This window comes from Achroia grisella, unplaced genomic scaffold (genome assembly GCF_030625045.1).
Source record: "Achroia grisella isolate CSIRO2021 unplaced genomic scaffold, CSIRO_AGI_Agris_v1 utg1086, whole genome shotgun sequence".
Classification (NCBI taxonomy): Eukaryota; Metazoa; Arthropoda; class Insecta; order Lepidoptera; family Pyralidae; genus Achroia; species Achroia grisella.
The window spans coordinates 1,837,782-1,858,910 of record NW_026712572.1 but is presented as its reverse complement, the minus strand read 5'-3'; the positions used below and the strand labels follow the sequence as shown (position 1 = coordinate 1,858,910).

The window sequence follows — 21,129 nt, the reverse complement described above, 5'->3', positions numbered from 1 at the left end:
TTAGTCCTGTTATTTGTCACTATATCGCTCTACCAGTATACTGTTACTGTTACTGAAGATATTCTAAAAGTTTGTTATTCAATGACTGGTTAGATGTATTTATTAAAAAAATATTAGCCTGGCTGAATGCACTGAACTTGTAATGGCTGTACGGTCTAAGGGTCTTTGCCAGTTCCATCATTGTATAGAGGAAAAAAAAAAACTTATCAACACTAAGTTTTTAAATTTGGAATTATCTTTGAGTGCGTAGCTGTTACATTAATGTATACTAATAAAAGTTGTTACATAGTTTCGCATCCTATTCTAATTTCAAATTTTAGAACAACAATAAAATTAAAAAATTTATTGAGATAACTTTTTAATATTTTGGCGGTCAATGACTAAACTTATAATGCTCATTATATTTTAAATAAAAAACTCGATCAACCTGTTTTCATTGGAGATTAATTTCGATTTCAAACTAAATGTGACACTAACGTAACTTTGTAATTTACGTCGTACATATTTCACACTAATAAGCGGGCATTATCATCATCTATTTGCCACTAACTGCATTTTAATTACCTATATGCATATTAAAGTTATGAATTATTTTCCATGCTATATATTAATCTCAAATTTTCGGAACCGCACGTCAAATTTATGGTCCGGCGTCCGGCGGCCTCACAGAAGCCGAACTATCGGATAAATATTCAACATTATAAATAAACCGCGACCTAGACAAGCGCGGACAAAAAAAAACAACCACTCAAATGTAAATTATTAAATACTCTACACTCCGGCCCGCAGTAAACGTCATGACGATCAGCTGATCAAATATATTGCTACTATAAAAAGTGAAAACGCAAACTACTCTGCCCCTGTATCGCTGTCGCTGTCGCACGTGCCGGCGGGACGCGCGTGCGACAGAGACGCCGCTAAGTAAGGCCGACCGTCGCGTAAAATGATATATTAATGTCAGCTGTGTTTAGGACCTCGTGAGTCTACAAAATAATAGATGGTCACAAATAAATTACTCGCCGAGTGCATTTCTGAACGAAATTCGGGCGGTCGTCGACCTCGACCGTGGCGCGTAAATCACGATTGATATACGACTTGCGAAGGTCGCCATCTTGAATATTGTGTTCGAAATTTGAATCTCTGCTGAATTGGCTTGTTCAGAATGTGTCAAAACATTATATTCAATGGTATATTTGACTTTTTGGATCATTTTTAGAAGTATCCCAGGAATTCTGACAGATACTCTTTATGGTCGCACGCTATAATAGTTCTAGAGCCTTCTATATAAGTTTTCAGCTTTACAACGTACTATTAAAATTGTTTTGGTATAACGTTCTACTTAGTGCCTCTCATACATGAGTTTTGGACCCTAGTTCGACACACATTTCAAACTTTTCAAAACAAGACCAGTCTTATGACAAAGACGATTGCGTGTATTCCTTTGTCTCACCCTAATTAAAAACTTAACAGTTCCGCAGTCGGCAATGAATTCAACTTTTTGTTTCTTAAAAATGTAGTTTCCCGTCCCTAGTAAAACAACAAAGCTGAAAGCCGACGCGCGAATGTTCAAACCATAGACAGAAAAACCATAGATCTTATTAGCAGAGCTATACATTTCAGAGATGCAAATGATCGTGTTGATAAACAAAAGAACTTAATTAGTGGGGTAATGAGCGAAATGCAATTGCAATTAGAGTGGATAGGCTGCAGATGGCGTCAGATACTGTCACTCTGACGTGTGATAAATGGTGTTGTGATATTATATGACACAAATTGAACAATTAGCTGTTGAAATGTTAGATGTGCCGGCGTTGATTGGGGCGACGCAGTTTGTAGATGTTACGGTAGATATACAAGGGCTAGAAAAAAGGCGGGAAATTGCACTGTTTGAATGGCTCGTTCGAATTATTTTTGAATTTAGAAAAGGCCGGAACTTTAAAAAGTTCCGTAGTGATAGGAGTGGCTCATTGAACATGTTTGTGTTTGTAAAAAGGCGCGAAATTGCAATCTGTTTGAGTGGCTCGTTCGAATTATTTTTAAATTTAAAATAGGCAGGAACTTTATAAAGATTCGTAGTGATACGAGTAGCTCATTGAACATGTTTGTGTTTGTAAAAAAGCGGGAAATTGCAAACTGTTTGAGTGTCTCGTTCAAATTATTTTTAAATTTGGAAAAGGCGGGAATTTTAAAACGATTCTAAGTTATACAAGTGGCTCATTGAACATGTTTGTGTTTGTAAAAAGGCGGGAAATTATAAACTGTTCGAGTGGCTTGTTCGAATAATTTTTGAATTTGGAAAATGGCGGGAACTTAAAAAATATTCTTAATGATACGAGTGGTTTACTGAACGTGTTTGTGTTTGAAAAAAGGCTGAAATTTTAAAATGTTTTCGAGTTGAAGAATAAGTGTAAAATTGCAAATGTTTCTTAATGATACAGGGGTAGAAATTATAACGGTCTGAGCTTAGGTTCGATTCCCTAGCGGTGTCCTCCTAAAGTCGTATCCGTCAGGCGGGAGTTGGCCTTTAGCAGCTCCATAAGTCCTTAGTTTGGAGTGCCATCTGCACTCACATACGCCTCCTATCGTCCAGTGAAGCTGTACAGGCCAACAGCATTAGAGTAGCCCGAAAAACGGCCCATATTTGAGGCTAAATGCGAAGAATAAAGTCCATATTGCATTATATTATATTTGCCATTGGAATTACATAAAAAACTCTATGATTGGAGTATCCTCAGTAAACAAAATATTCATCTACCGATTGTTCGTAGTTACAATACAATACTGGTCATGTTGATAGTGGATACGTATCAGTGGCCGTGTAATAGCTCCTCACGGAACCATTAATCAGTTTTAGAGACCCGTTGGCGGATAATTGTCTTTATTTTTTTATTATCTATGCTATATTTCTACTCTATGGAGATATAGAATATAAATAATAATAATAATAATCTTAGGACAATTCACACAGCGCCATCTAGACCCAAGTTAAGCTAGCTAAAGCTTGTGTTATGGGTACTAGACAACTGATTTTTGTGTATACATATATATTATACATAGAAAACACCCAGAATGATACAAACAATCATACTCATGAATACAATTGTTTGTACCGTGCGAGGAATCGAACCCGCGACCATCGGTAGTATGGTGGTATGCTAAACCGCTAGACAACCGAGGCTGTCATAAATAAAAATCTATTATAATAATTCTACGGAACCCTAGAAGAATACGCAGATCGTAATCGCTGTAGAAGCACGAAGCTCATTCCAATATTAATTAATATTAAGAGCCGATACCGACGCGAACAAATCAACACACAGACGGACAAGTCGATAACACGATTTGAAACAAAGAAAAAAAAACAATGTACCACCATCCTTGTCTAATAACAACCGTTGGAAAGAGACGGAGCTGTTCAATTCGAATACAGCGTATTTTATGATAAATAGCACAATGTAAATGCGTTAAGTGTGTTCTAGTGTTCGATTTTTATTGTTTCAATTTGATTTGTTTATTATTTTTAAACATAGAATATACTAGCTGTTCCTGCGACTTCGTCCGCGTGGTATATAACTAAAAAAAAATCTAAAATAAAAGTAGCCTAAGTTACTTCTTATTACATCAGCTACCTGCCAAAAAAAGTCTCATCGAAATCGGTCCAGCCATTTCAGAGATTAGCCGGATCAAACAGACAGACAGACAGACAAAAATTATTAAAAATGTTATTTTGGTGTACCCGCGTATCATATTTATATTCATGCATGTAGCAAATAACGATTATTTCAATGTTACAAAGAGATACTCCAATTTTATTTATATGTATGGGTATACTTTTTGATTCTGGCTGAAAATAATAAGGTTTATATCGGTCTTGTATTAAAAAATTGAAAATCGAACATAAGTTGGTTATAAAAAGAAAAATTTGTATTATTTTTTGTGTATACACATAATGGCAGTAATATAAGTAACAGTAGTTCTCTATTATAGTTTAAATGAAGTACAATTGTAAAAAAAACTGTATTTATTCTGCAACAAACTGTCAAGCAGTTCAGCGATAGCTGTATATGTGCAAAACCTGTGATACACATGTTAAAAAAAAAGAAAAAGTCACGTTCTAAAGTTGGATACAAATTTGGTTAAGTAATTAAATTTTAAATGCCTACGAACTCGGAAACGTGATGTTCGATTTTTAAAAAGATTCTCGAATATTTTATTAATTTACACAATATGGCTCCAATGAGAAATTGAATTGATTAATATTCCATCTTGATAATATCTATACATATAAATAAAATTGGAGTGTCTGTTTGTAATATTGAAATAACAATTTTTACTACAAGTAGGTATATGAATATAAATACAGTACATACACCAAAATAACATTTTTCATAATTTTGTCTGTCTGTCTGTTTGTTTCGGCTAATCTCTATAATGGCTGGACCGATTTTGATGCATATGAATATAAATAAGGAACATACACCGAAATAACATTTTTTTAAATTTTTGTCTGTCTGTCTGTTTGTTCCGACTAATCTCTGAAATGGCTGGACCGATTTTGATCGGACTTTTATTGGCAGGTAGCTGATGAAATAAGGAGTAACTTAGGCTACTTTTATTTTAGAAAAATAAAGTTTAATTACACAAGTACAGCTCACTACATAGTATAAAACAGTCGCTGTCGCTGTCTGTCCGGCCCTATGTATGCTTAAATCTTTAAAACTACACAACGGATTATGAAGCGGTTTTTTTAATAGATAGAGTGATTCAAGAGGAAGGTTTATATATATAATACATGTACACCCGTGCGAAGCCGGGGCGAGTAGCTAGGTGTAATATAAAAATATTGCGTTTAGGATTTTCTTATTTATTCGTCCATCGAATACTTTACAGTTCTGCACCATGCGGTTAATTACAGTAGAGGTGATTTTCGATTACACGACGGCGTGGTTGATACAAAAAAAGTCGCAACAGCCCCGTGACCCACCACCGCAAATTAGACAATATCTAATAAACGTCAAGAGCTATATTCGTGTGTTTACTGCAAACGAGAGTCGTTCGAACACTAATAAATTAACATGTTTTAATGACCTAATCAAAGTTTATGAGTCGAGTCGAATCCCCACCGACTCCTAGTGTTGCCCGATTGACTTATTTTCGCTTAAAAAACCTCGCAGATACCGTAATTATTTTCGAGTTTTATGAAGATTGGAATTTTTGTTAACATGATGTTTTTACGGCGCGTATGATTTACGCGCATTATTTCCTGCTGTCTCCCGCAGATGTACTCACCCATAGCATCTGTAACAAAAGATACACAGTTTTAGTTGCGGCTCGTCATCTGTACTATTTTAATTGTAAACAGAATGGGTACGATCATCTGTTACACAACTTCACGACTTGTACACATAAAGCCTCCTCTATCTGTACAAGTCCGATCGATTCCACTGTTTTTTTATATCTCCGTGATCACACAGACAATATCGTTGTATTGGTTTTTAAATATTATATTATATGTATGTTAGTCTATAAGGTATTTATAATATGGGCCTAGTTGCCTGAAATAAATGAATAAATAAAATAAAATATCTAACTAGCTGTACTCGCGACTTCGTCCGTGTGGAATTTAACTTTATTTTTCTAAAATAAAAGTAGCCTAAGTTACTCCTTATTACACCAGCTACCTGCCAAAAAAAGTCCCATCAAAATCGGTCCAGCCATTTCAGAGATTAGCCGGAACAAACAGACAGACAGACGAAAATTGTAAAAAAAAATATTTTGGTGTATGTATCGTATTTATATTCATATGCATGTAGTAAAAAACGGTTATTTCAATATTACAAACAGACACTCCAAATTTTATTTATATGTATAGATAATAATAATCTTAGGACAATTTACACAGCGGCATCTAGTTCCAAATTCAGCTAGATTAAGCTTGTGTTATTGGTAAAATATAATTTGAAAATGGAACGTAGAGCTCTTAGAGAACGTTCGACGTTCCATTTTCAAAATGAGTAATTTATTTTTAAGAAACATTTAAAGGCTATTTGTTATCGCAAAATGACCAGCCAGCCAGAGATAAGCTTCTGTATATCATTAGGGAGATACAGACAAACAAATAATAGGTATTCCATTCATAAGACCACTATAATGATCAGTATTAACATACGAATCGTATAAAAGTAACATAGTTGTTAGGGAATGCGATACTAATTAAAACACGAATCGATTTTATGCGAATGTTATTACGGTATATCGGTAAATTTTAATAATCGATTCGATGAATTTTTATTGAATTAAACATACCTATATGAATATACTGTGCCTTCAGTTTATTTATTTCTTTAATTTTGGCGATACTGTATCTTCAATTGATTTTTTTTTTTAATTTTAGCGATATCTCCGTGGGCATGGGAATTGCATGTCATAGGGTTTTCTCTATATGTAAGTGATGGAAGAGTGTGGGAAGTACAAAAAGCTGTACAGTTATGAGCGTTGGTTTTTAATTGTGAATGAATGTAAACTATGGTACATATATATCTGCAGATTTTGCCAAGTAGAGGTAACGCCACTACATCCTATATGGTTGTAACCCACTTATGCATAAACGAAATATCTTTTTATATAAAAAACTATTAAATCATTGTTATCTATTCATCTATACATATATATAAATAAAATTGGAGTGTCTGTTTGTAATATTGAAATAACCGTTTTTTACTACATGCATCCTTACTAATATTATAAATGCGGAAGTAACTCTATCTGTCTGTCTGTCTCGCTTTCACGCCGAAAACACTGAACCGATTTAAATGAAATTTGGTACACAGATAGTTTAGACCCTAACAAAAGACATAGGCTACTTTTTAATGCGAAAAAAAGTTTGCAAGGGGTAGAAAGGTGATATGAAAGATTATATGGAAGTATCGTCATTTTACGCGGACGAAGTCGCGTGCGCAGTTAGTATGAATATAAATACGGTACATACACCAAAATAACATTTTTTATAATTTTGTAGTCTGTCTGTCGGTCTGTTTGTTCCGGCTAATCTTTGAAATGGCTGGACCGATTTTGACGGGACGTTTTTTGGCAGGTAGCTGATGTAATAAGGAGTAACTTAGGTTATTTTTATTTTAGAAAAATAAAGTTAAATTTCAAGCGGACGAAGTCGCAGTAACAGCTAGTATACAATAAGAATATATATAGGTGCGTAACGACTCAGTTTTCGGCAAATACTATCTTTTTTTTAATTTTATTTATCCTTATAGGAAAGGCACAGAGTCTAAGACCATACAGCCCTTGTCTTTCGTAACAATATCAGCAAATCCTAATTGCTTCGATTCGACAATTTCCCGCCATAAAAACTGTCACTCATCTGTCACCTGTCAAAACGTCCAATTCTGTCAATTATCAAGTGTCAACCGCTCCGATTTATCATGATAAGCCGTGATAACTTTCTTCAGTAATGATAACGTGGCGAGGTTGCCCTGATATTCATGTTTATAATGTCTTATCAGGAGATTATTAAAAGTAAGCATGTTGGGATATGATATTTTAAGAATAGTACCGACCGAGTTACGTTGTCATTTTAATACTTTATGTTAGGAAGATACTTAAGTAAACTATATATATAATACTAGCTACTCGCCCCGGCTTCGCACGGGTGTACATGTATTATATATATAAACCTTCCTCTTGAATCACTCTATCTATTAAAAAAAACCGTTTCAAAATCCGTTGCGTAGTTTTAAAGATTTAAGCATACATAGGGATGGACAGACAGCGACAGCGACTTTGTTTTATACTATGTAATTATATGCTGGTGGTCAGTACGTTCTTGATGCCTCGGTCTAGCAGTTTAGCACACCGTTTTAATTCGCGATGGTCGCGGGTTCGATTCCTCGCACGGTGCAAATATTTGTATTCATGAGTATGATTGTTTACCAATCTGGTTGTTTTCTGTGTATATTGTGTATGTATTTACAAAAAAAATTAAGTATGTATTACAGTTATCGAGTACCCATAACACAAGCTCTGCTTACCGTGGGACTAGATGGCGCTGTGTTAATTATTCAGAATTATTTACTTATAACGAAGCACTAAGTACGGAAACTTTTTTTTTAAACTCAACCCTTCAACGTGCTTGTGTGCACAATTGACCAAAAACTGCACGAACTTAAAAAAAATAGATCTTTATGTAACTATGCAGTTTAGTTAACTTGCGACGTGGAATAGGGCTGCCAATGTACGAGCGTAAATTACAGGAGGAAGTGTGAGATTGGAATGGCAACGTGTGAGTGGTTTTTTAATGGCAAATGGAATGCTGCACCCGCCGGCACTAACGGTTGATACTAGCGGGGCACCAGTGAAGGATGACTAGATGAGTATGAGGTCAGGTTAGTCCATGGAAAGTTCACCATTCAATTTAACTTGATGGTTTCCAGGAGGAACCGCGTGGAGGTCAATCTGACCAAGGTACGATACAGAGCAATGGGATTATTAATCCACATTACTACCCCCTTCCCACGCGAGTGGTATCACGAGTGTTACATGAGGTGGACAGCTTTTTAACGGACAGTATTGCGGATATCACTTTATCATATCACGCTAGTGATATCACTCATGTGATGCCATTCTAGAGGACTAAGATGTACCTCTTAATCTGTAACTTTTATTCGACAAAGCAAGCAGCATGACGGCTGAAATATGTGATACAGAGATACACACGTAGAAGACTTCCTGCAAACCTTACCTGCTAGATCTACGGAAGTCAGAGTAGTACGAACGTGTTTTTTTTCGGACTACTCTAATGCTGTTGGCCGCAGCTGGCCTTTACAGCTTCACCGGACGTTAGAGGGCGAGTGCAGATGGCACTTCAAACCCGCGGAAGGACTTATGGAGCGGCTGAAGGCCAACTCCTGCCAGACGGATACGACTTTAGTCTGACACCATTAGGGGTTCGAACCTCGGCTCAGGGGGGGGGAAATGGGATTGTTAGTAATGTGGACTAATGAACCCATTACTAGCAATGTACCATATCAGGTTGACCTCCACGCGGTTCCCCCTGGAAACCATCGTGTTAAATTCCTGGTGAATTTGTCACGATGGGCTAACTGACCTCACCTCATGCTCATCTTATCATCCTCCACTGGTGCCCCGCCAGCGTAAACCGTTAGCGGCGGGTGCACCATTCCATTATCATCCATAAAAAAACCTCGGCTCAGGCCGTCGCAATTTCGATCCCCGTTTGAATTGGATGGAGGATCGATTGGAGGGGACGGATCTGGTGTACGAAGTTAATGAGGCAATACGAGATTATTACTAGATCGATCTAGTACAGATTTTCTTAATGTTGGCAACCCTGATGCGGCGAGCGTGCTGGCTCGCCCGTTTTAATTCTATTTACATTCCGCTCGGGACGGGTCCGCACGACCGGCCGCCGGCACCGTGAGCGGTTAACTCTAGTTCGACCCAGGTTAGTGTTTTAGGGTTAGGTTTTTATTTCATAGCTCTAGTTCCACCCAGGTTAGTGTTTAAGGGTTAGGTTTTTATTTCATAGCTCTAGTTCGACCCAGGTTAGTGTTTTAGGGTTAGGTTTTTATTTCATAGCTCTAGTTCCACCCAGGTTAGTGTTTAAGGGTTTTTTTTAATGTGATAATGAAATGGTGCACCCGCCTGCGCTAACGGTTTACGCTGGCGGGGCACCAGTGGAGGATGATAAGATGAGCATGAGGTCAGGTCAGTTAGCCCATCGTGACAAATTCACATGTAATTTATCACGATGGTTTCCAGGGGGAACCACGTGGAGGTCAACCTGACATAGTACATTGATAGCAATGGGGTCAAGAGTCCACATTACTAACAATCCCCTTCCCCCCAGTGTTTAAGGGTTAGGTTTTTATTTCATAGCTCTAGTTCCACCCAGGTTAGTGTTTAAGGGTTAGGTTTTTATTTCATAGCTCTAGTTCCACCCAGGTTAGTGTTTAAGGGTTAGGTTTTTATTTCATAGCTCTAGTTCCACCCAGGTTAGTGTTTAAGGGTTAGGTTTTTATTTCATAGCTCTAGTTCTACCCGGGTTAGTGTTTAAGGGTTAGGTTTTTATTTCATAGCTCTAGTTCCACCCAGGTTAGTGTTTAAGGGTTAGGTTTTTATTTCATAGCTCTAGTTCCACCCAGGTTAGTGTTTAAGGGTTAGGTTTTTATTTCATAGCTCTAGTTCCACCCAGGTTAGTGTTTTAGGGTTAGGTTTTTATTTCATAGCTCTAGTTCCACCCAGGTTAGTGTTTTAGGGTTAGGTTTTTATTTCATAGCTCTAGTTCCACCCAGGTTAGTGTTTAAGGGTTAGGTTTTTGTTTTTTTTTTCAATTGAAATTCAAAATATCTTTATTTATGTAGATCTATTCAGACTCTTGATTTGTTTAACGTAACATACGTTTCATTCACTAGCTGATCCGCGCAACTACATCACACTTATTTGACATTTATTTATTTCAATTTATATTATATCTTTTTAAATTATAGCCAATGTGTTATTCTGAAGCTATGTTACTGTAAAGTTCATAAGGATCTGTTCAGTAGTTTTTGCGTGAAAGAGTAGCAAACATCCTATACAACTTCACCGGATGATAGGGGGCGAGTGCAGATGGCGTTCCAAACCTGTGGAAGGAATTATGGAGCGGCTGAAGGCCAACTCCTGCCTGACTGATACGACATTAGTCTGAGGTCTAAAGGGGTTGGAATTTCGATCAGGCCGTCGTAATTTTGATCCCCATTTGAATTGGACGAGGGGTCGATCGGAGAGGCATTTTTTTATGAGTATGTACTCGTATTTCATAAACTTAAAAGCATTTGTTGAGGACATTTTATCCGCTTATGTACTAACTCATGGCATGTATGATCCACCACTCATTCGGAACGCAGAGTCAACCCAAGAAGAATAAGCAAAAAATTTGGGTGTTATTCTTAAATATATGTCGTTCTAAGTGTACACACATTAACACGGAATAGGCATGCACAATCAAAATTATGAACATCACCTATTTTACCAGTTTGCAAGTGATAAAAGCATAGCTTCTGAAAACTTTAACGTGTAACTGTGTTTAGTTACGGTACATAACTAATCATTGATTAGAAACTGCGGCTAACTGACTGTAGCCACTGGCCCGCTATGACGTGCCTCTACTTGGAAATATACGTATGATTCCACTTACTGAACTATAGTTGGCTTACATGACGCTAAGAATTGTAATTATTTACTTATTGGACGTCCTTGCTGGTGTAGCGGTTTGGTGCGCCTTACTTCCGATAGTCGCGGGTTCGATTCCTCGCGGCACAAACATTTGTAATCATGAGTATGATTGTTTGTATCGGTCTGGGTGTTTTCTATGTATAATATGTTAGTATCTAAATATTTAAATATATAAAATATATATATTTAAATATTTAGATACTAACATATTATACTAACATATTATAAATCTATAAAATTTTCCTAAGAAAAAAAACTATATATTCGTGTTAGTTATCTAGTACCGATAACACAAGCTTTAGCTAGCTTAACTTGGGTCTAGATGGCTAGATGGCGCTGTGTGAATTGTCCTGAGATTATTATTTTTTAACATATTACTCGCTTTTTACCTAGTCTATCTCTGGTATTCCGTTTTAATTGGCTCCAGGATGCAAACCAACTGAGTGACACAGGTCAATCGCGTCCCCTAGGGGGTGAAAAACAAAGTCGCTGTCGCTGTCTGTCCCTATATATACCTTAAATCTTTAAAACTATGCAACGGATTTTGAAGCGGTTTTTTTAATAGATAGAGTAATTCAAGAGGAAGGTTTATATATATAATACATGTACACCCGTGCGAAGCCGGGGCGAGTAGCTAGTCATGTATATACGTATATAGTCCTTTAATTAATTTAAAGCTAAGATCAGAGTAATAAAAAAATGCATTAAAATGTTAAGCTTGTATGCACCTATATTTGAGTGGATGTGCATTAAAGTTTTATTTAATTAAATTATAAATATGATAAAACGTCGTCCATGTATGCCCGCTCTAATCGGGTTGCGTGCTCTGAGCGGCCGCACTGAGTGGGAGTCTTAATAAGCGACTTATATGTATATATATAATAGTAGGTACTGTTGTACGTACCATACCAGTCCATACTTGACGCATAACACTATTTATACACTTTGACATTTGGATAGGATCAGGTCTTGTTGATAATGCAACGGTACCAAGGCAAGTTTTAATAAGTATGATGGCCTCGATGGTCTAGCGGTTTAGAACACCGCTTTATCTCCGATGGTCGCGGGTTCGATCCTTCGCACAGCACAAACATTTGTATTCATGAGTATGATTGTTTGTATCGGTCTAGGTGTTTCCTATGTATATTATTTATGCATTTAAAAAAAGTATTTATTTTTTTGTATTACTTGTCTAGTACCCATAACACAAGCTCTGCTTAGCTTAAGACTAGATGGCGCTGTGTGAATTGTTCTGGAAAATCATATTATATTATTATATATTAAAAATGTGTTATTCTTCAGCAGGAGTTGGCCTTCAGCCGCTCCATAAGTCCTTCCGCAGGTTTGGAGTGTCATCTGCACTCGCCCCCTATCGTCCGTTGAAGCTGTAAAGGCCAATTGCGGCCCACAGCATTAGAGTAGTCCGAAGAAATATGGGATTTAGTCTTGTGAAGGTATATAACTTTAATCCTGCAGTAATCAGCTCGTACATATGGAGTGTGAGATATGGTGACGTTCTAAATTTCATCATCATCATCTCAGCCTGGAAGACGTCCACTGCTGGACAAAGGACTCCCCCAAAATCTCTACGACGATCGGTCCTGCGCTTCTCGCATCCATCGCCTTCCAGCGATCTTGACCAGATCGTCGGTCCACCTTGCTGGAGGCCTTCCCACGCTGCGTCTTCCGGATCGCCATTCGAGGACTTTATTGCCCCAATGCCCATCTGTCCTATGAGCTATGTGCCCTGCCTATTGCCACTTCAGTTTCGCAATTCTTCAGGCTTTCTGATTTTTCTGCAGATCTCCTCACTTCTTCTTCGAAACTTCGAGCATAGCCCTCTCTGAGTGACTATGAGCTTGTTCATGAGGCTCATAGTTAGCGACCACGTCTCTGTGCCGTAAGTAATCACTGGCAACACACATTGGTCGTAAACCTTCGTCTTGAGACACTGCGGAAATTTGGACGAAACTTCGAAACAGAGCTTCCCGGACGCTGCCCATCCAAGTTAAATTCGACGATTAACCTCTTTCTCGAATTTGGACCTACCTAACTGGATATTTTCCCTAAGTATACAAAGTATATAAAGTCCAGCTGCGGCCAACAGCATTAGAGTAGTCCGAAAAAAACATGGTATTCAATCTTGAAGGTATATAATTATAATCCTGCAGTAATCAGCTCGTCTTATTCTAAGTCCTAAATTTATGGGCTGTCATTCTCTGTACGTATGGAGGGTGAGATTTGGTGACGTTCTAAATATACGAATGTAATTTAAATAGAATTTGAAAATCCTTAAATCCTTTTGGTATTTCCTGCAAGCGTAACTTTTTTTATTACAAAGTTACTCATCCTATTTATGAATTATGGGGTGTGATAAAGTGATATCCGTTGTGCTGTTCATATATATATACATGATAAGCACTACCGTGGCTCGGGATGTGTTAAACTGGTGTTTAGAGACTGTTTTGCTTTTTTTTTATTTTCTGGAAGCACGGTCTGAGACTGCTTCTTAAGACATTGCCTTATTTCTGACGGTCGCAGGTTGGATTCCATTACGATTGGACATACGATGGTTTGTTAGGTGTTTTCATTACTGGAGATAATCTTATTTTATCAGGCAGATTTGAACTTCGAACCGCTGTATCTAAGTCGGGATAACCTCTAGGATATGTTACAAGGATTACAATGTAATAAATTAATTTATCTTGTACATTTTATCCGCTGCAATGACCAGGAACGCAGAAACTCTGAGGTGTCCTATAATTTATTGACGCAGCGACATCGCTAATGCAGCGAACGACGCTGACTGATAGCGCTGCAGCGCGATATGATACGGGTGACGCGGCTAAGTGCGATCGCTTGTAGTGCTGATACCGCAAGGGATTCGCTCGGGCGACATGTCTAGCGCTTCATTATTTTTTATTCCTGCAGGAATTCCATGTCCCCGGAGACGAGTTTTGTTTTAGACGACATCAATATACCTTCACGACTGTTAACCCAGATAGAGTAGTCAGGGGCAATTGACATTTTTGACAGGAGAGCATCTACCGCACTCTCTGTGTTCAAATTTTAAATTGTTATTTGTGTTTCAATCACCGGAGACTTAGTCAGAAATACAATTATACTCTGAACCTCTTATGGTTGACTGGTAGAAAATGTACCTACGCCAAATGTACTTTTGTATTCTGTACATTGAATATAAATAAATAACATAATATGAGTATATATTATATATAATGTAAGTTGAGTTAGGTTGAGCTTGTTGTCAGTTTTTCTCAACTGCAGTATCTAGCTGAACTTGTAGGGATAGTGATAACAATCATGACGTGCACAAGTAACCAAAAGCTCCTATATTCAAAACTAATACTGAGTTGGAGTTTAAAATTACAAATACAAAATTTGAATTGAATCTGTGACTATTGGAAGGTGAGTGTCAAACTACTAAACATTAAGGTGGAGATAAGCAATTCTAAAATGGAACATATCAATCCTTTATCATTTCCTCTGGCCCCCGATCCCGAAGCAAATCCCTGTATCCGGGGATCAGGATAGGGATCCGGTAATCCCGGTTAATAACGCCTAGCGCGATCCGGGCGTGTCGGTACCCGGCGCCGCAGATATAGACGTATGACAATACAACGTTAATGCAAGTTATAATTGTTGAACAATGACGTTACCACTTATCGATTATGTTCCAGAATCGATCGATTATGCTATTAAAATCAACAGTCTTTGAATTCTATAAATAGAGCGTAATCCTACATCACATGAATTCCCATCTCCATATATTATGGTTGTTTTTCTTTACAAAACTAACAAACCAAAGTGTGGTAAAAGCAGGAAATCCCGGAAAATTCGCCAATAGTTCCCTCAGCGGTGGCGGGCCCTCATACGGCTATATGGGATTCGGTGCCTAATGATTTCGCGCCGGCAATGCGGGGCTTCCAACAAATCCTACCAATATTGAGTGCGGAAAATACCTGGAAAATGGGAATCTTATTTCCTTCCCTCACGCGTTGCGTTAAGGGAGGATATATGGAGTGTAACGAGAGAGAAAATACACGCGAAACACACGCCGTGGATCCTAAACCGTCAGTTTCTAGTACTAAGTTGTTACTTTTAATTCACATTAACTTTTTTATCACCGCTGACTCTTTTGATCTCCGTCCATCTGTTCAGATTTCGTCGTAAGGGCTGGCCACACACGATCGTTTACGGTTCGTAACAGTTTTACAGCTCGACAAACAAACAAGCGGTTCCAGGCAATGTTGTAACCTGCCAAACGTCGAATCAAAGGCGACGCCGAATTCTCGATTCCCAGTAACTACTGCACGTTACTACGAGTTTTGAAAATAGAACAATGATTTTTCTCTTTCGCCCCGCTCGCTGCTCGGTTGTCTTTCTACGGCGCACAAAAAAAGTTGACAGCATTTTAAAATTTAAAAATAGAATTCCATACATTTGTCTCTTTCCTTTGTATCAGGACATGATGCTTATTGAAGGCGGAAAATTTGCAGTGTGCAAAAATGAAATTCAAAAATGGCAGTCCAGTATAACGCGAAGTTAAACCGTTGTCTCAATACAAAGCTCAGTGATTTACATTTAAAACTCTCGCGTAATAAAACGAAAATGGCGCCATTTCGACTGGTGGTTAAACATGAAATTTTCTATTCGAGCGGACAAAGGGCACAAATTAACGCGTCCATTGTTCGTAGGGCGGCCGGTGTACGGCGCGATTAGTTCATTATTATTTAATTTTATGTGAAATGGCGGCTGCTCGAGCGGTCCTCCCGCTTTCCGACAATGCCTGTCAAACTTGAAATAGTTTTCAGAAGTGGATACGTGCAATTCATGTTCAATGTTAATAAATCATCGCACTCTATTCGCGGTGTGTTCACGTAGAAATGACGCCAATTATTTCTAAACTAAAATGTTTTTTAAAACTTTTAGTGTGAACATTTTTCCGTCGTCTGCATCTCAGTCTCACCTATTTCAAATGTCCTGGACGTTTGAAATAGGTGAGACCTGATGAAACCCGGTAACTTGCTTGGTAAAGGATGATATAAAGCAGTGAAATTTCACTTAGTCCTCCGGAATAGCAACATGTCCGTTATCGTAGTGCTATTCGTGTACATAGACGACGATTACCACTTACCATCAGGCGATACATCAGTTTGTTTGCAATTCCAATTAAAAAAACGTGGTTTACAATAAATTAATCTTCCAGCTCTAGTTACAGCGATACAGACTCAGCCATCACCAAGTTATAATTACATTCAGCGGAGATAAAACGAATAGAACAAAAGAATGTCTGCTTTCATCAGACGAGCCAGTGACAATTGTTACTTTTAATTTCTTTAAAGTAACAGACACGTAAATAGTAACAACTAATGTATGTATTGACGGAACAAAGGAACAGGTCCGGGACGAAACTTTCTCGGAATCGGCGCGTACTCGCTACTCGCGCGTCCTTTGATATCGCGTTGTACCAATAAATAGAACTCTCGTCAGATGCTTCCGCCCTGGTACTCGCGCTTCTTTGAAACAATGGTGGCGATGTAAGAAATAGAAAATGTAATCACAAAAAAATCTAGTTAACTGGGAAAGAACATAACACTAATCTCTATGTAAATGATTCTGTTACAATGGAATGGTTTCGTATCAGATTTTAAATTCGAGTTAGAAATTATGATGAATGAATCACTAACACTATAGCATTATCTAGCGATTTGGTAGCTGCATAAAAAAACAAATTAGTTTGCGGTGGAACGATTCGTCGAAATTTTTTATGCAGCATGTAATTTTTATTATCTATACGTACGCGTGTAAATAATGACCAGCGAGAACATAAATAAAGGTTGAATAAACACAATTATATCTGCAGATATAACACTAAAATATCTGCTAGTTAACTAGAAATATTTTGGCAGACAGAATAAGCAAATAGAGATAAGCAATCAGGTATAATCGTATAAACCTGTGCTGCTTTTGCCAAACACAAGCAGAAATTATAATAAAATGATGCTTCGAGAACGAAATAGACAGTTATGTAGAAATAGTACTCATATATATGTTGATAAGGTATATTATGCTGAAATTTAAGGTAGCAATAGAAAATGATGTAATAAATGTTAAAAGCTATATACTTCAACCAGACTATGTCTACAATGGTAACCCAGAATGAAATGAAATTTTATTGCATAAAATGTGGTACATTGGTTGTGGTATTTTAAATTTTAAATTGTATTCCGCACATTTAGTCATTTCTGACATGCAACAGACAACTGTCAATTTGAATGGTCACTTTTTTACCATTTGGGAAAGGTATTCATCTACATTATAAAAACACAGATGACAACCAATTATATAATTCTTTTTTTAATTTGTTTCTATTTAAATGCTTTAATTCCTAATAAATAATCACACAGCGCCATCTAGTCCCAAGCTAAGCAGAGCTTCTGTTATGGGTACTAGATAACTACCACAAATATATTTATGTCAGTTGTGTAGTACCCATAATACATGCTTTTAGGGGGGAGAGGATTGTTAATGTGGGCTAATGATCCCGTTACTAGCAATACACGATGTCAGGTTGACCTCCACGCGGTTCCCCTTGGAAACCATCGTGATAAATTCTTGGTGAATTTATCACAATGTGCTAACTGACCTGTCCTCATGTTCATCTTATCATCCTCCACTGGTGCTCCGCCAGGGTACACCGTCATCGCAGGCGGGTGCACCATTCCATTATCATCCATAAAAAAAATACAAGCTTTTTGCTCTAGCGGTTTAGCACATCATTTTACATCTATAGTCTCGGCATCGATTCCTGATATTGATGAGTATAATTGTTTGTATCGGTTTGTGTATTTTCTATGTATATTATGTACCTACTGCCTGTGCTCACGGTTTTACCCGCGTAAAATTTATAGTCTATGTGTTATTCTGATGTATAAACTAATTAATGTAAAGTTTCATCAAAAATCCTTTTTTTGCATTAAAAAACAAATAAACATTATACATCTAGACTGCCTAATTTTTACATTTATAATATTAGTAAATTAAAGTTTTAATATTCAAGATATCTTTATTCATGTAGGTCTATTACAGACTCTTATGATACGTCAAATCCACCGTCAGTTCAGAGTGATATAAAGATGAGAAGAAATATAAGATTAAAAAAAAAAGTATTACACTTATTTAGTAAGGTTTATAAAACAAAATCCATAGTTTAAGAAGTGTAACTAATTTCGTTTCGTTTCGTTCGTTTGATAGCTGTAATGTAGTAACGAAATATTGTAGCAACATTACCGAAGTACCAAGTTGTACCGAAAAAGCAGATGACTCCGTGTGATTTGTCTATGGTTAAAAAAAAAAAGAATCCTCGTTGTTTGGTAACTGTAATGTAGTAACGAAATATTGTAGCAACACTACCTAAGTACCAAGTTATACCGAAAAAGCAGATGATGCTGTGTGATTTGTCTATGGTTAAAAAAAAAAGAATCCTCGTTGTTTGGTAACTGTAATGTAGTAACGACATATTGTAGCAACATTACCGAAGTACCAAGTTGTACCGAAAAAGTAGATGACATTGTCTGATTTGTCTATGGTTAAAACAAAGAAATTTCGTTGTTTGCTAACTGTAATGCAGTAACGAAATATTGTAGCAACATTACATCACAGCCTCGCTACAACATATCGTCCTGTATTTGCAAGTTTGTATACATTATAAGATGAAAGCCAACAGACAATTAAAAGATTTTGTTATACACACCGCATCAAACGCACGCCGCGACCGACTGTTATCAGTCCGTTGCCAAACATTTACGGAACAAAGCACCAGTTGCGGTAGCCACCGGCAGCTACATCTTTATATCTTTATTACTTTGTAATCAGATTAATCTCGCTTGATAATGTTCTCAGCAAACATTAGTATATCCTTAACTAGCTATTCCCCCCGGCTTCGCACGGTATACCCGTGTATTATACATATAAACCTACCTCTTGAATCACTCTATCTATTAAAAAACCGCTTCAAAATCCGTTTCGTAGTTTTAAAGATTTAAGCATACATAGAGACGGACAGACAGCGACAGCGACTTTGTTTTATACTATGTAATGTTAACGAGGCTTCTCAAGAGACTACAGCGTGAGGTTTTGAACTTCAAGTCATCCAAAGGACGCTAGGTTTTTTTTATAGATGATAAATGAATAGTGCACTCGCGCTAACGGTTTACGCTGGCAGAGCACCAGTGGATGATGATAAGATGAACATGAGGTCAAGTCTGTTAGCCCAATTTATCACGGTTTTCAGGGGGAACCGCGTGGAGGTCAACCTGACATGGTACATTGATAGCAATGAGATCATAAGTCTACATTACTAACAATCCCTTTTCCCCTCTGGACCGCTGGGTTTGGGCCTTGAGCTCTTTGCCCGGGCATCCTGCTGGGATGAACTACCCCAGCTGTTCATTTATGAAAACATGGGGTTTTTCAATTTCATTTATTTGTATACATTATTTTTTCGATAGTTTTAACTTCAGACTTTAGTATCTTTTAGTGTTGGATATCAAATAAATAATATACGTAGTAATGTCACTAAGCAAATAATATTTTATCTGGTTTAGCACAGAATATACAATAATATCGCAACTTTATTGGATTTTCTATTCTACATTGAGTTCGAGATAACTAAACCACTTAGGGATAAGTCTAATCAGAAAACACATTTCAAGATGAATATACAGCATACACGATATTGTATCATATATTTATCTTAAACTAGTTGTCCCGGCAAACGTTATTAAAATTTGAGTACTAATAAAAATTTACGTTTGTATGTATTTTTTGATGCCACACAAATTTGTCTAAAAATAAAAAAAAATATTAGCCCTTATCTCTTAGGGGTATGAAAAATAGTAGCCGATTCTCAGACTGAATATGCATATAAAATTACATAAAAATCGGTCAAGACGTCTCGGAGTATGGTAACTGACATTGTGACACGAGAATTTTATATATAAGATAAACACAAATATACCTTCACGCCTAATGTCCTACATAGGGTAGACATAGGTAATGTCGCAATTGTTGACAGTACCACTTCATAAGGAACATTTAGGAGTACATTTTGTTGACTGATGTTCATGTATATAGGCGACAGTTACCATTTACCATCAAGTTGTCTTTCCAATTACACTATTTCGTTCAGTTTAGTTTGTTTTTTAAGAAATAAAAGTACATTATTCACTTTCGAGGACATAGATAAAAATCAGTGTTTTGCTCCTTGAGTGATTCTCCACACTGAGCTATGTGCCAGTTTGTATTGCTGTAGCACACACATACAGTGCCTTACTGGATTGTTATGTAATGTTATAATTAAGCCTATATGTGTATTAAGATACAAATGAATGTTATTCTCTATCTATCTACATAAAAATAAATATGAATAAAAGATACACAGTTCCATACAAAAATTCATCTAAGTGCTTCTAATACATGACCTCTTTGCTTCTACTGATATTGCTTTCTGTTTCGTGTCACGTTCGCGTATCCTCGTGTTCCATTTTCGAAAAGTTTTTCCTTTTAACTGTTTTTTTTTTATGAGAAATGGCAGGCACAGACAAAAACTTTTATTGGACAGTTATGAAAACGTTGACAGCACAGCTAATTAAATTTTTATTAATGCTGACATTTATTATGTGTCTGTATTTATCTTCAAATGCGATGTGAAGTTATTTCTAGTCTATTATTTAAGTGTCGCTTCTGACTTGGAACATGGTGACGAGAATATTAATGAAAACATGTTTTTATGAAGACTACGTCAATTTAAGATATATTTTTAAACAGACAACGGACAGCTAGAAGATTTTGGTGTAGAAG

The 21,129-nt window shown here is 37.0% G+C and overlaps 1 protein-coding gene across 6 annotated transcripts in view; it reads right to left on the bottom strand.

Annotated features, from left to right (window-relative positions):
- The window catches only part of LOC131842651 (homeobox protein homothorax), a 375,683-nt gene that overhangs the window by 183,618 nt on the left and 170,936 nt on the right, over positions 1-21,129 (bottom strand). For 4 of the 6 annotated variants that reach the window (XM_059191223.1, XM_059191246.1, XM_059191238.1 and 1 more), the window contains exon 8: positions 5,290-5,298. The exons of the other annotated variants lie outside the window; for them this stretch is intronic. In XM_059191223.1, coding sequence (XP_059047206.1) covers positions 5,290-5,298 — 9 coding nt within the window. The remainder of the gene's footprint in view (positions 1-5,289; positions 5,299-21,129) is intronic. 6 annotated transcript variants of the gene reach the window in all.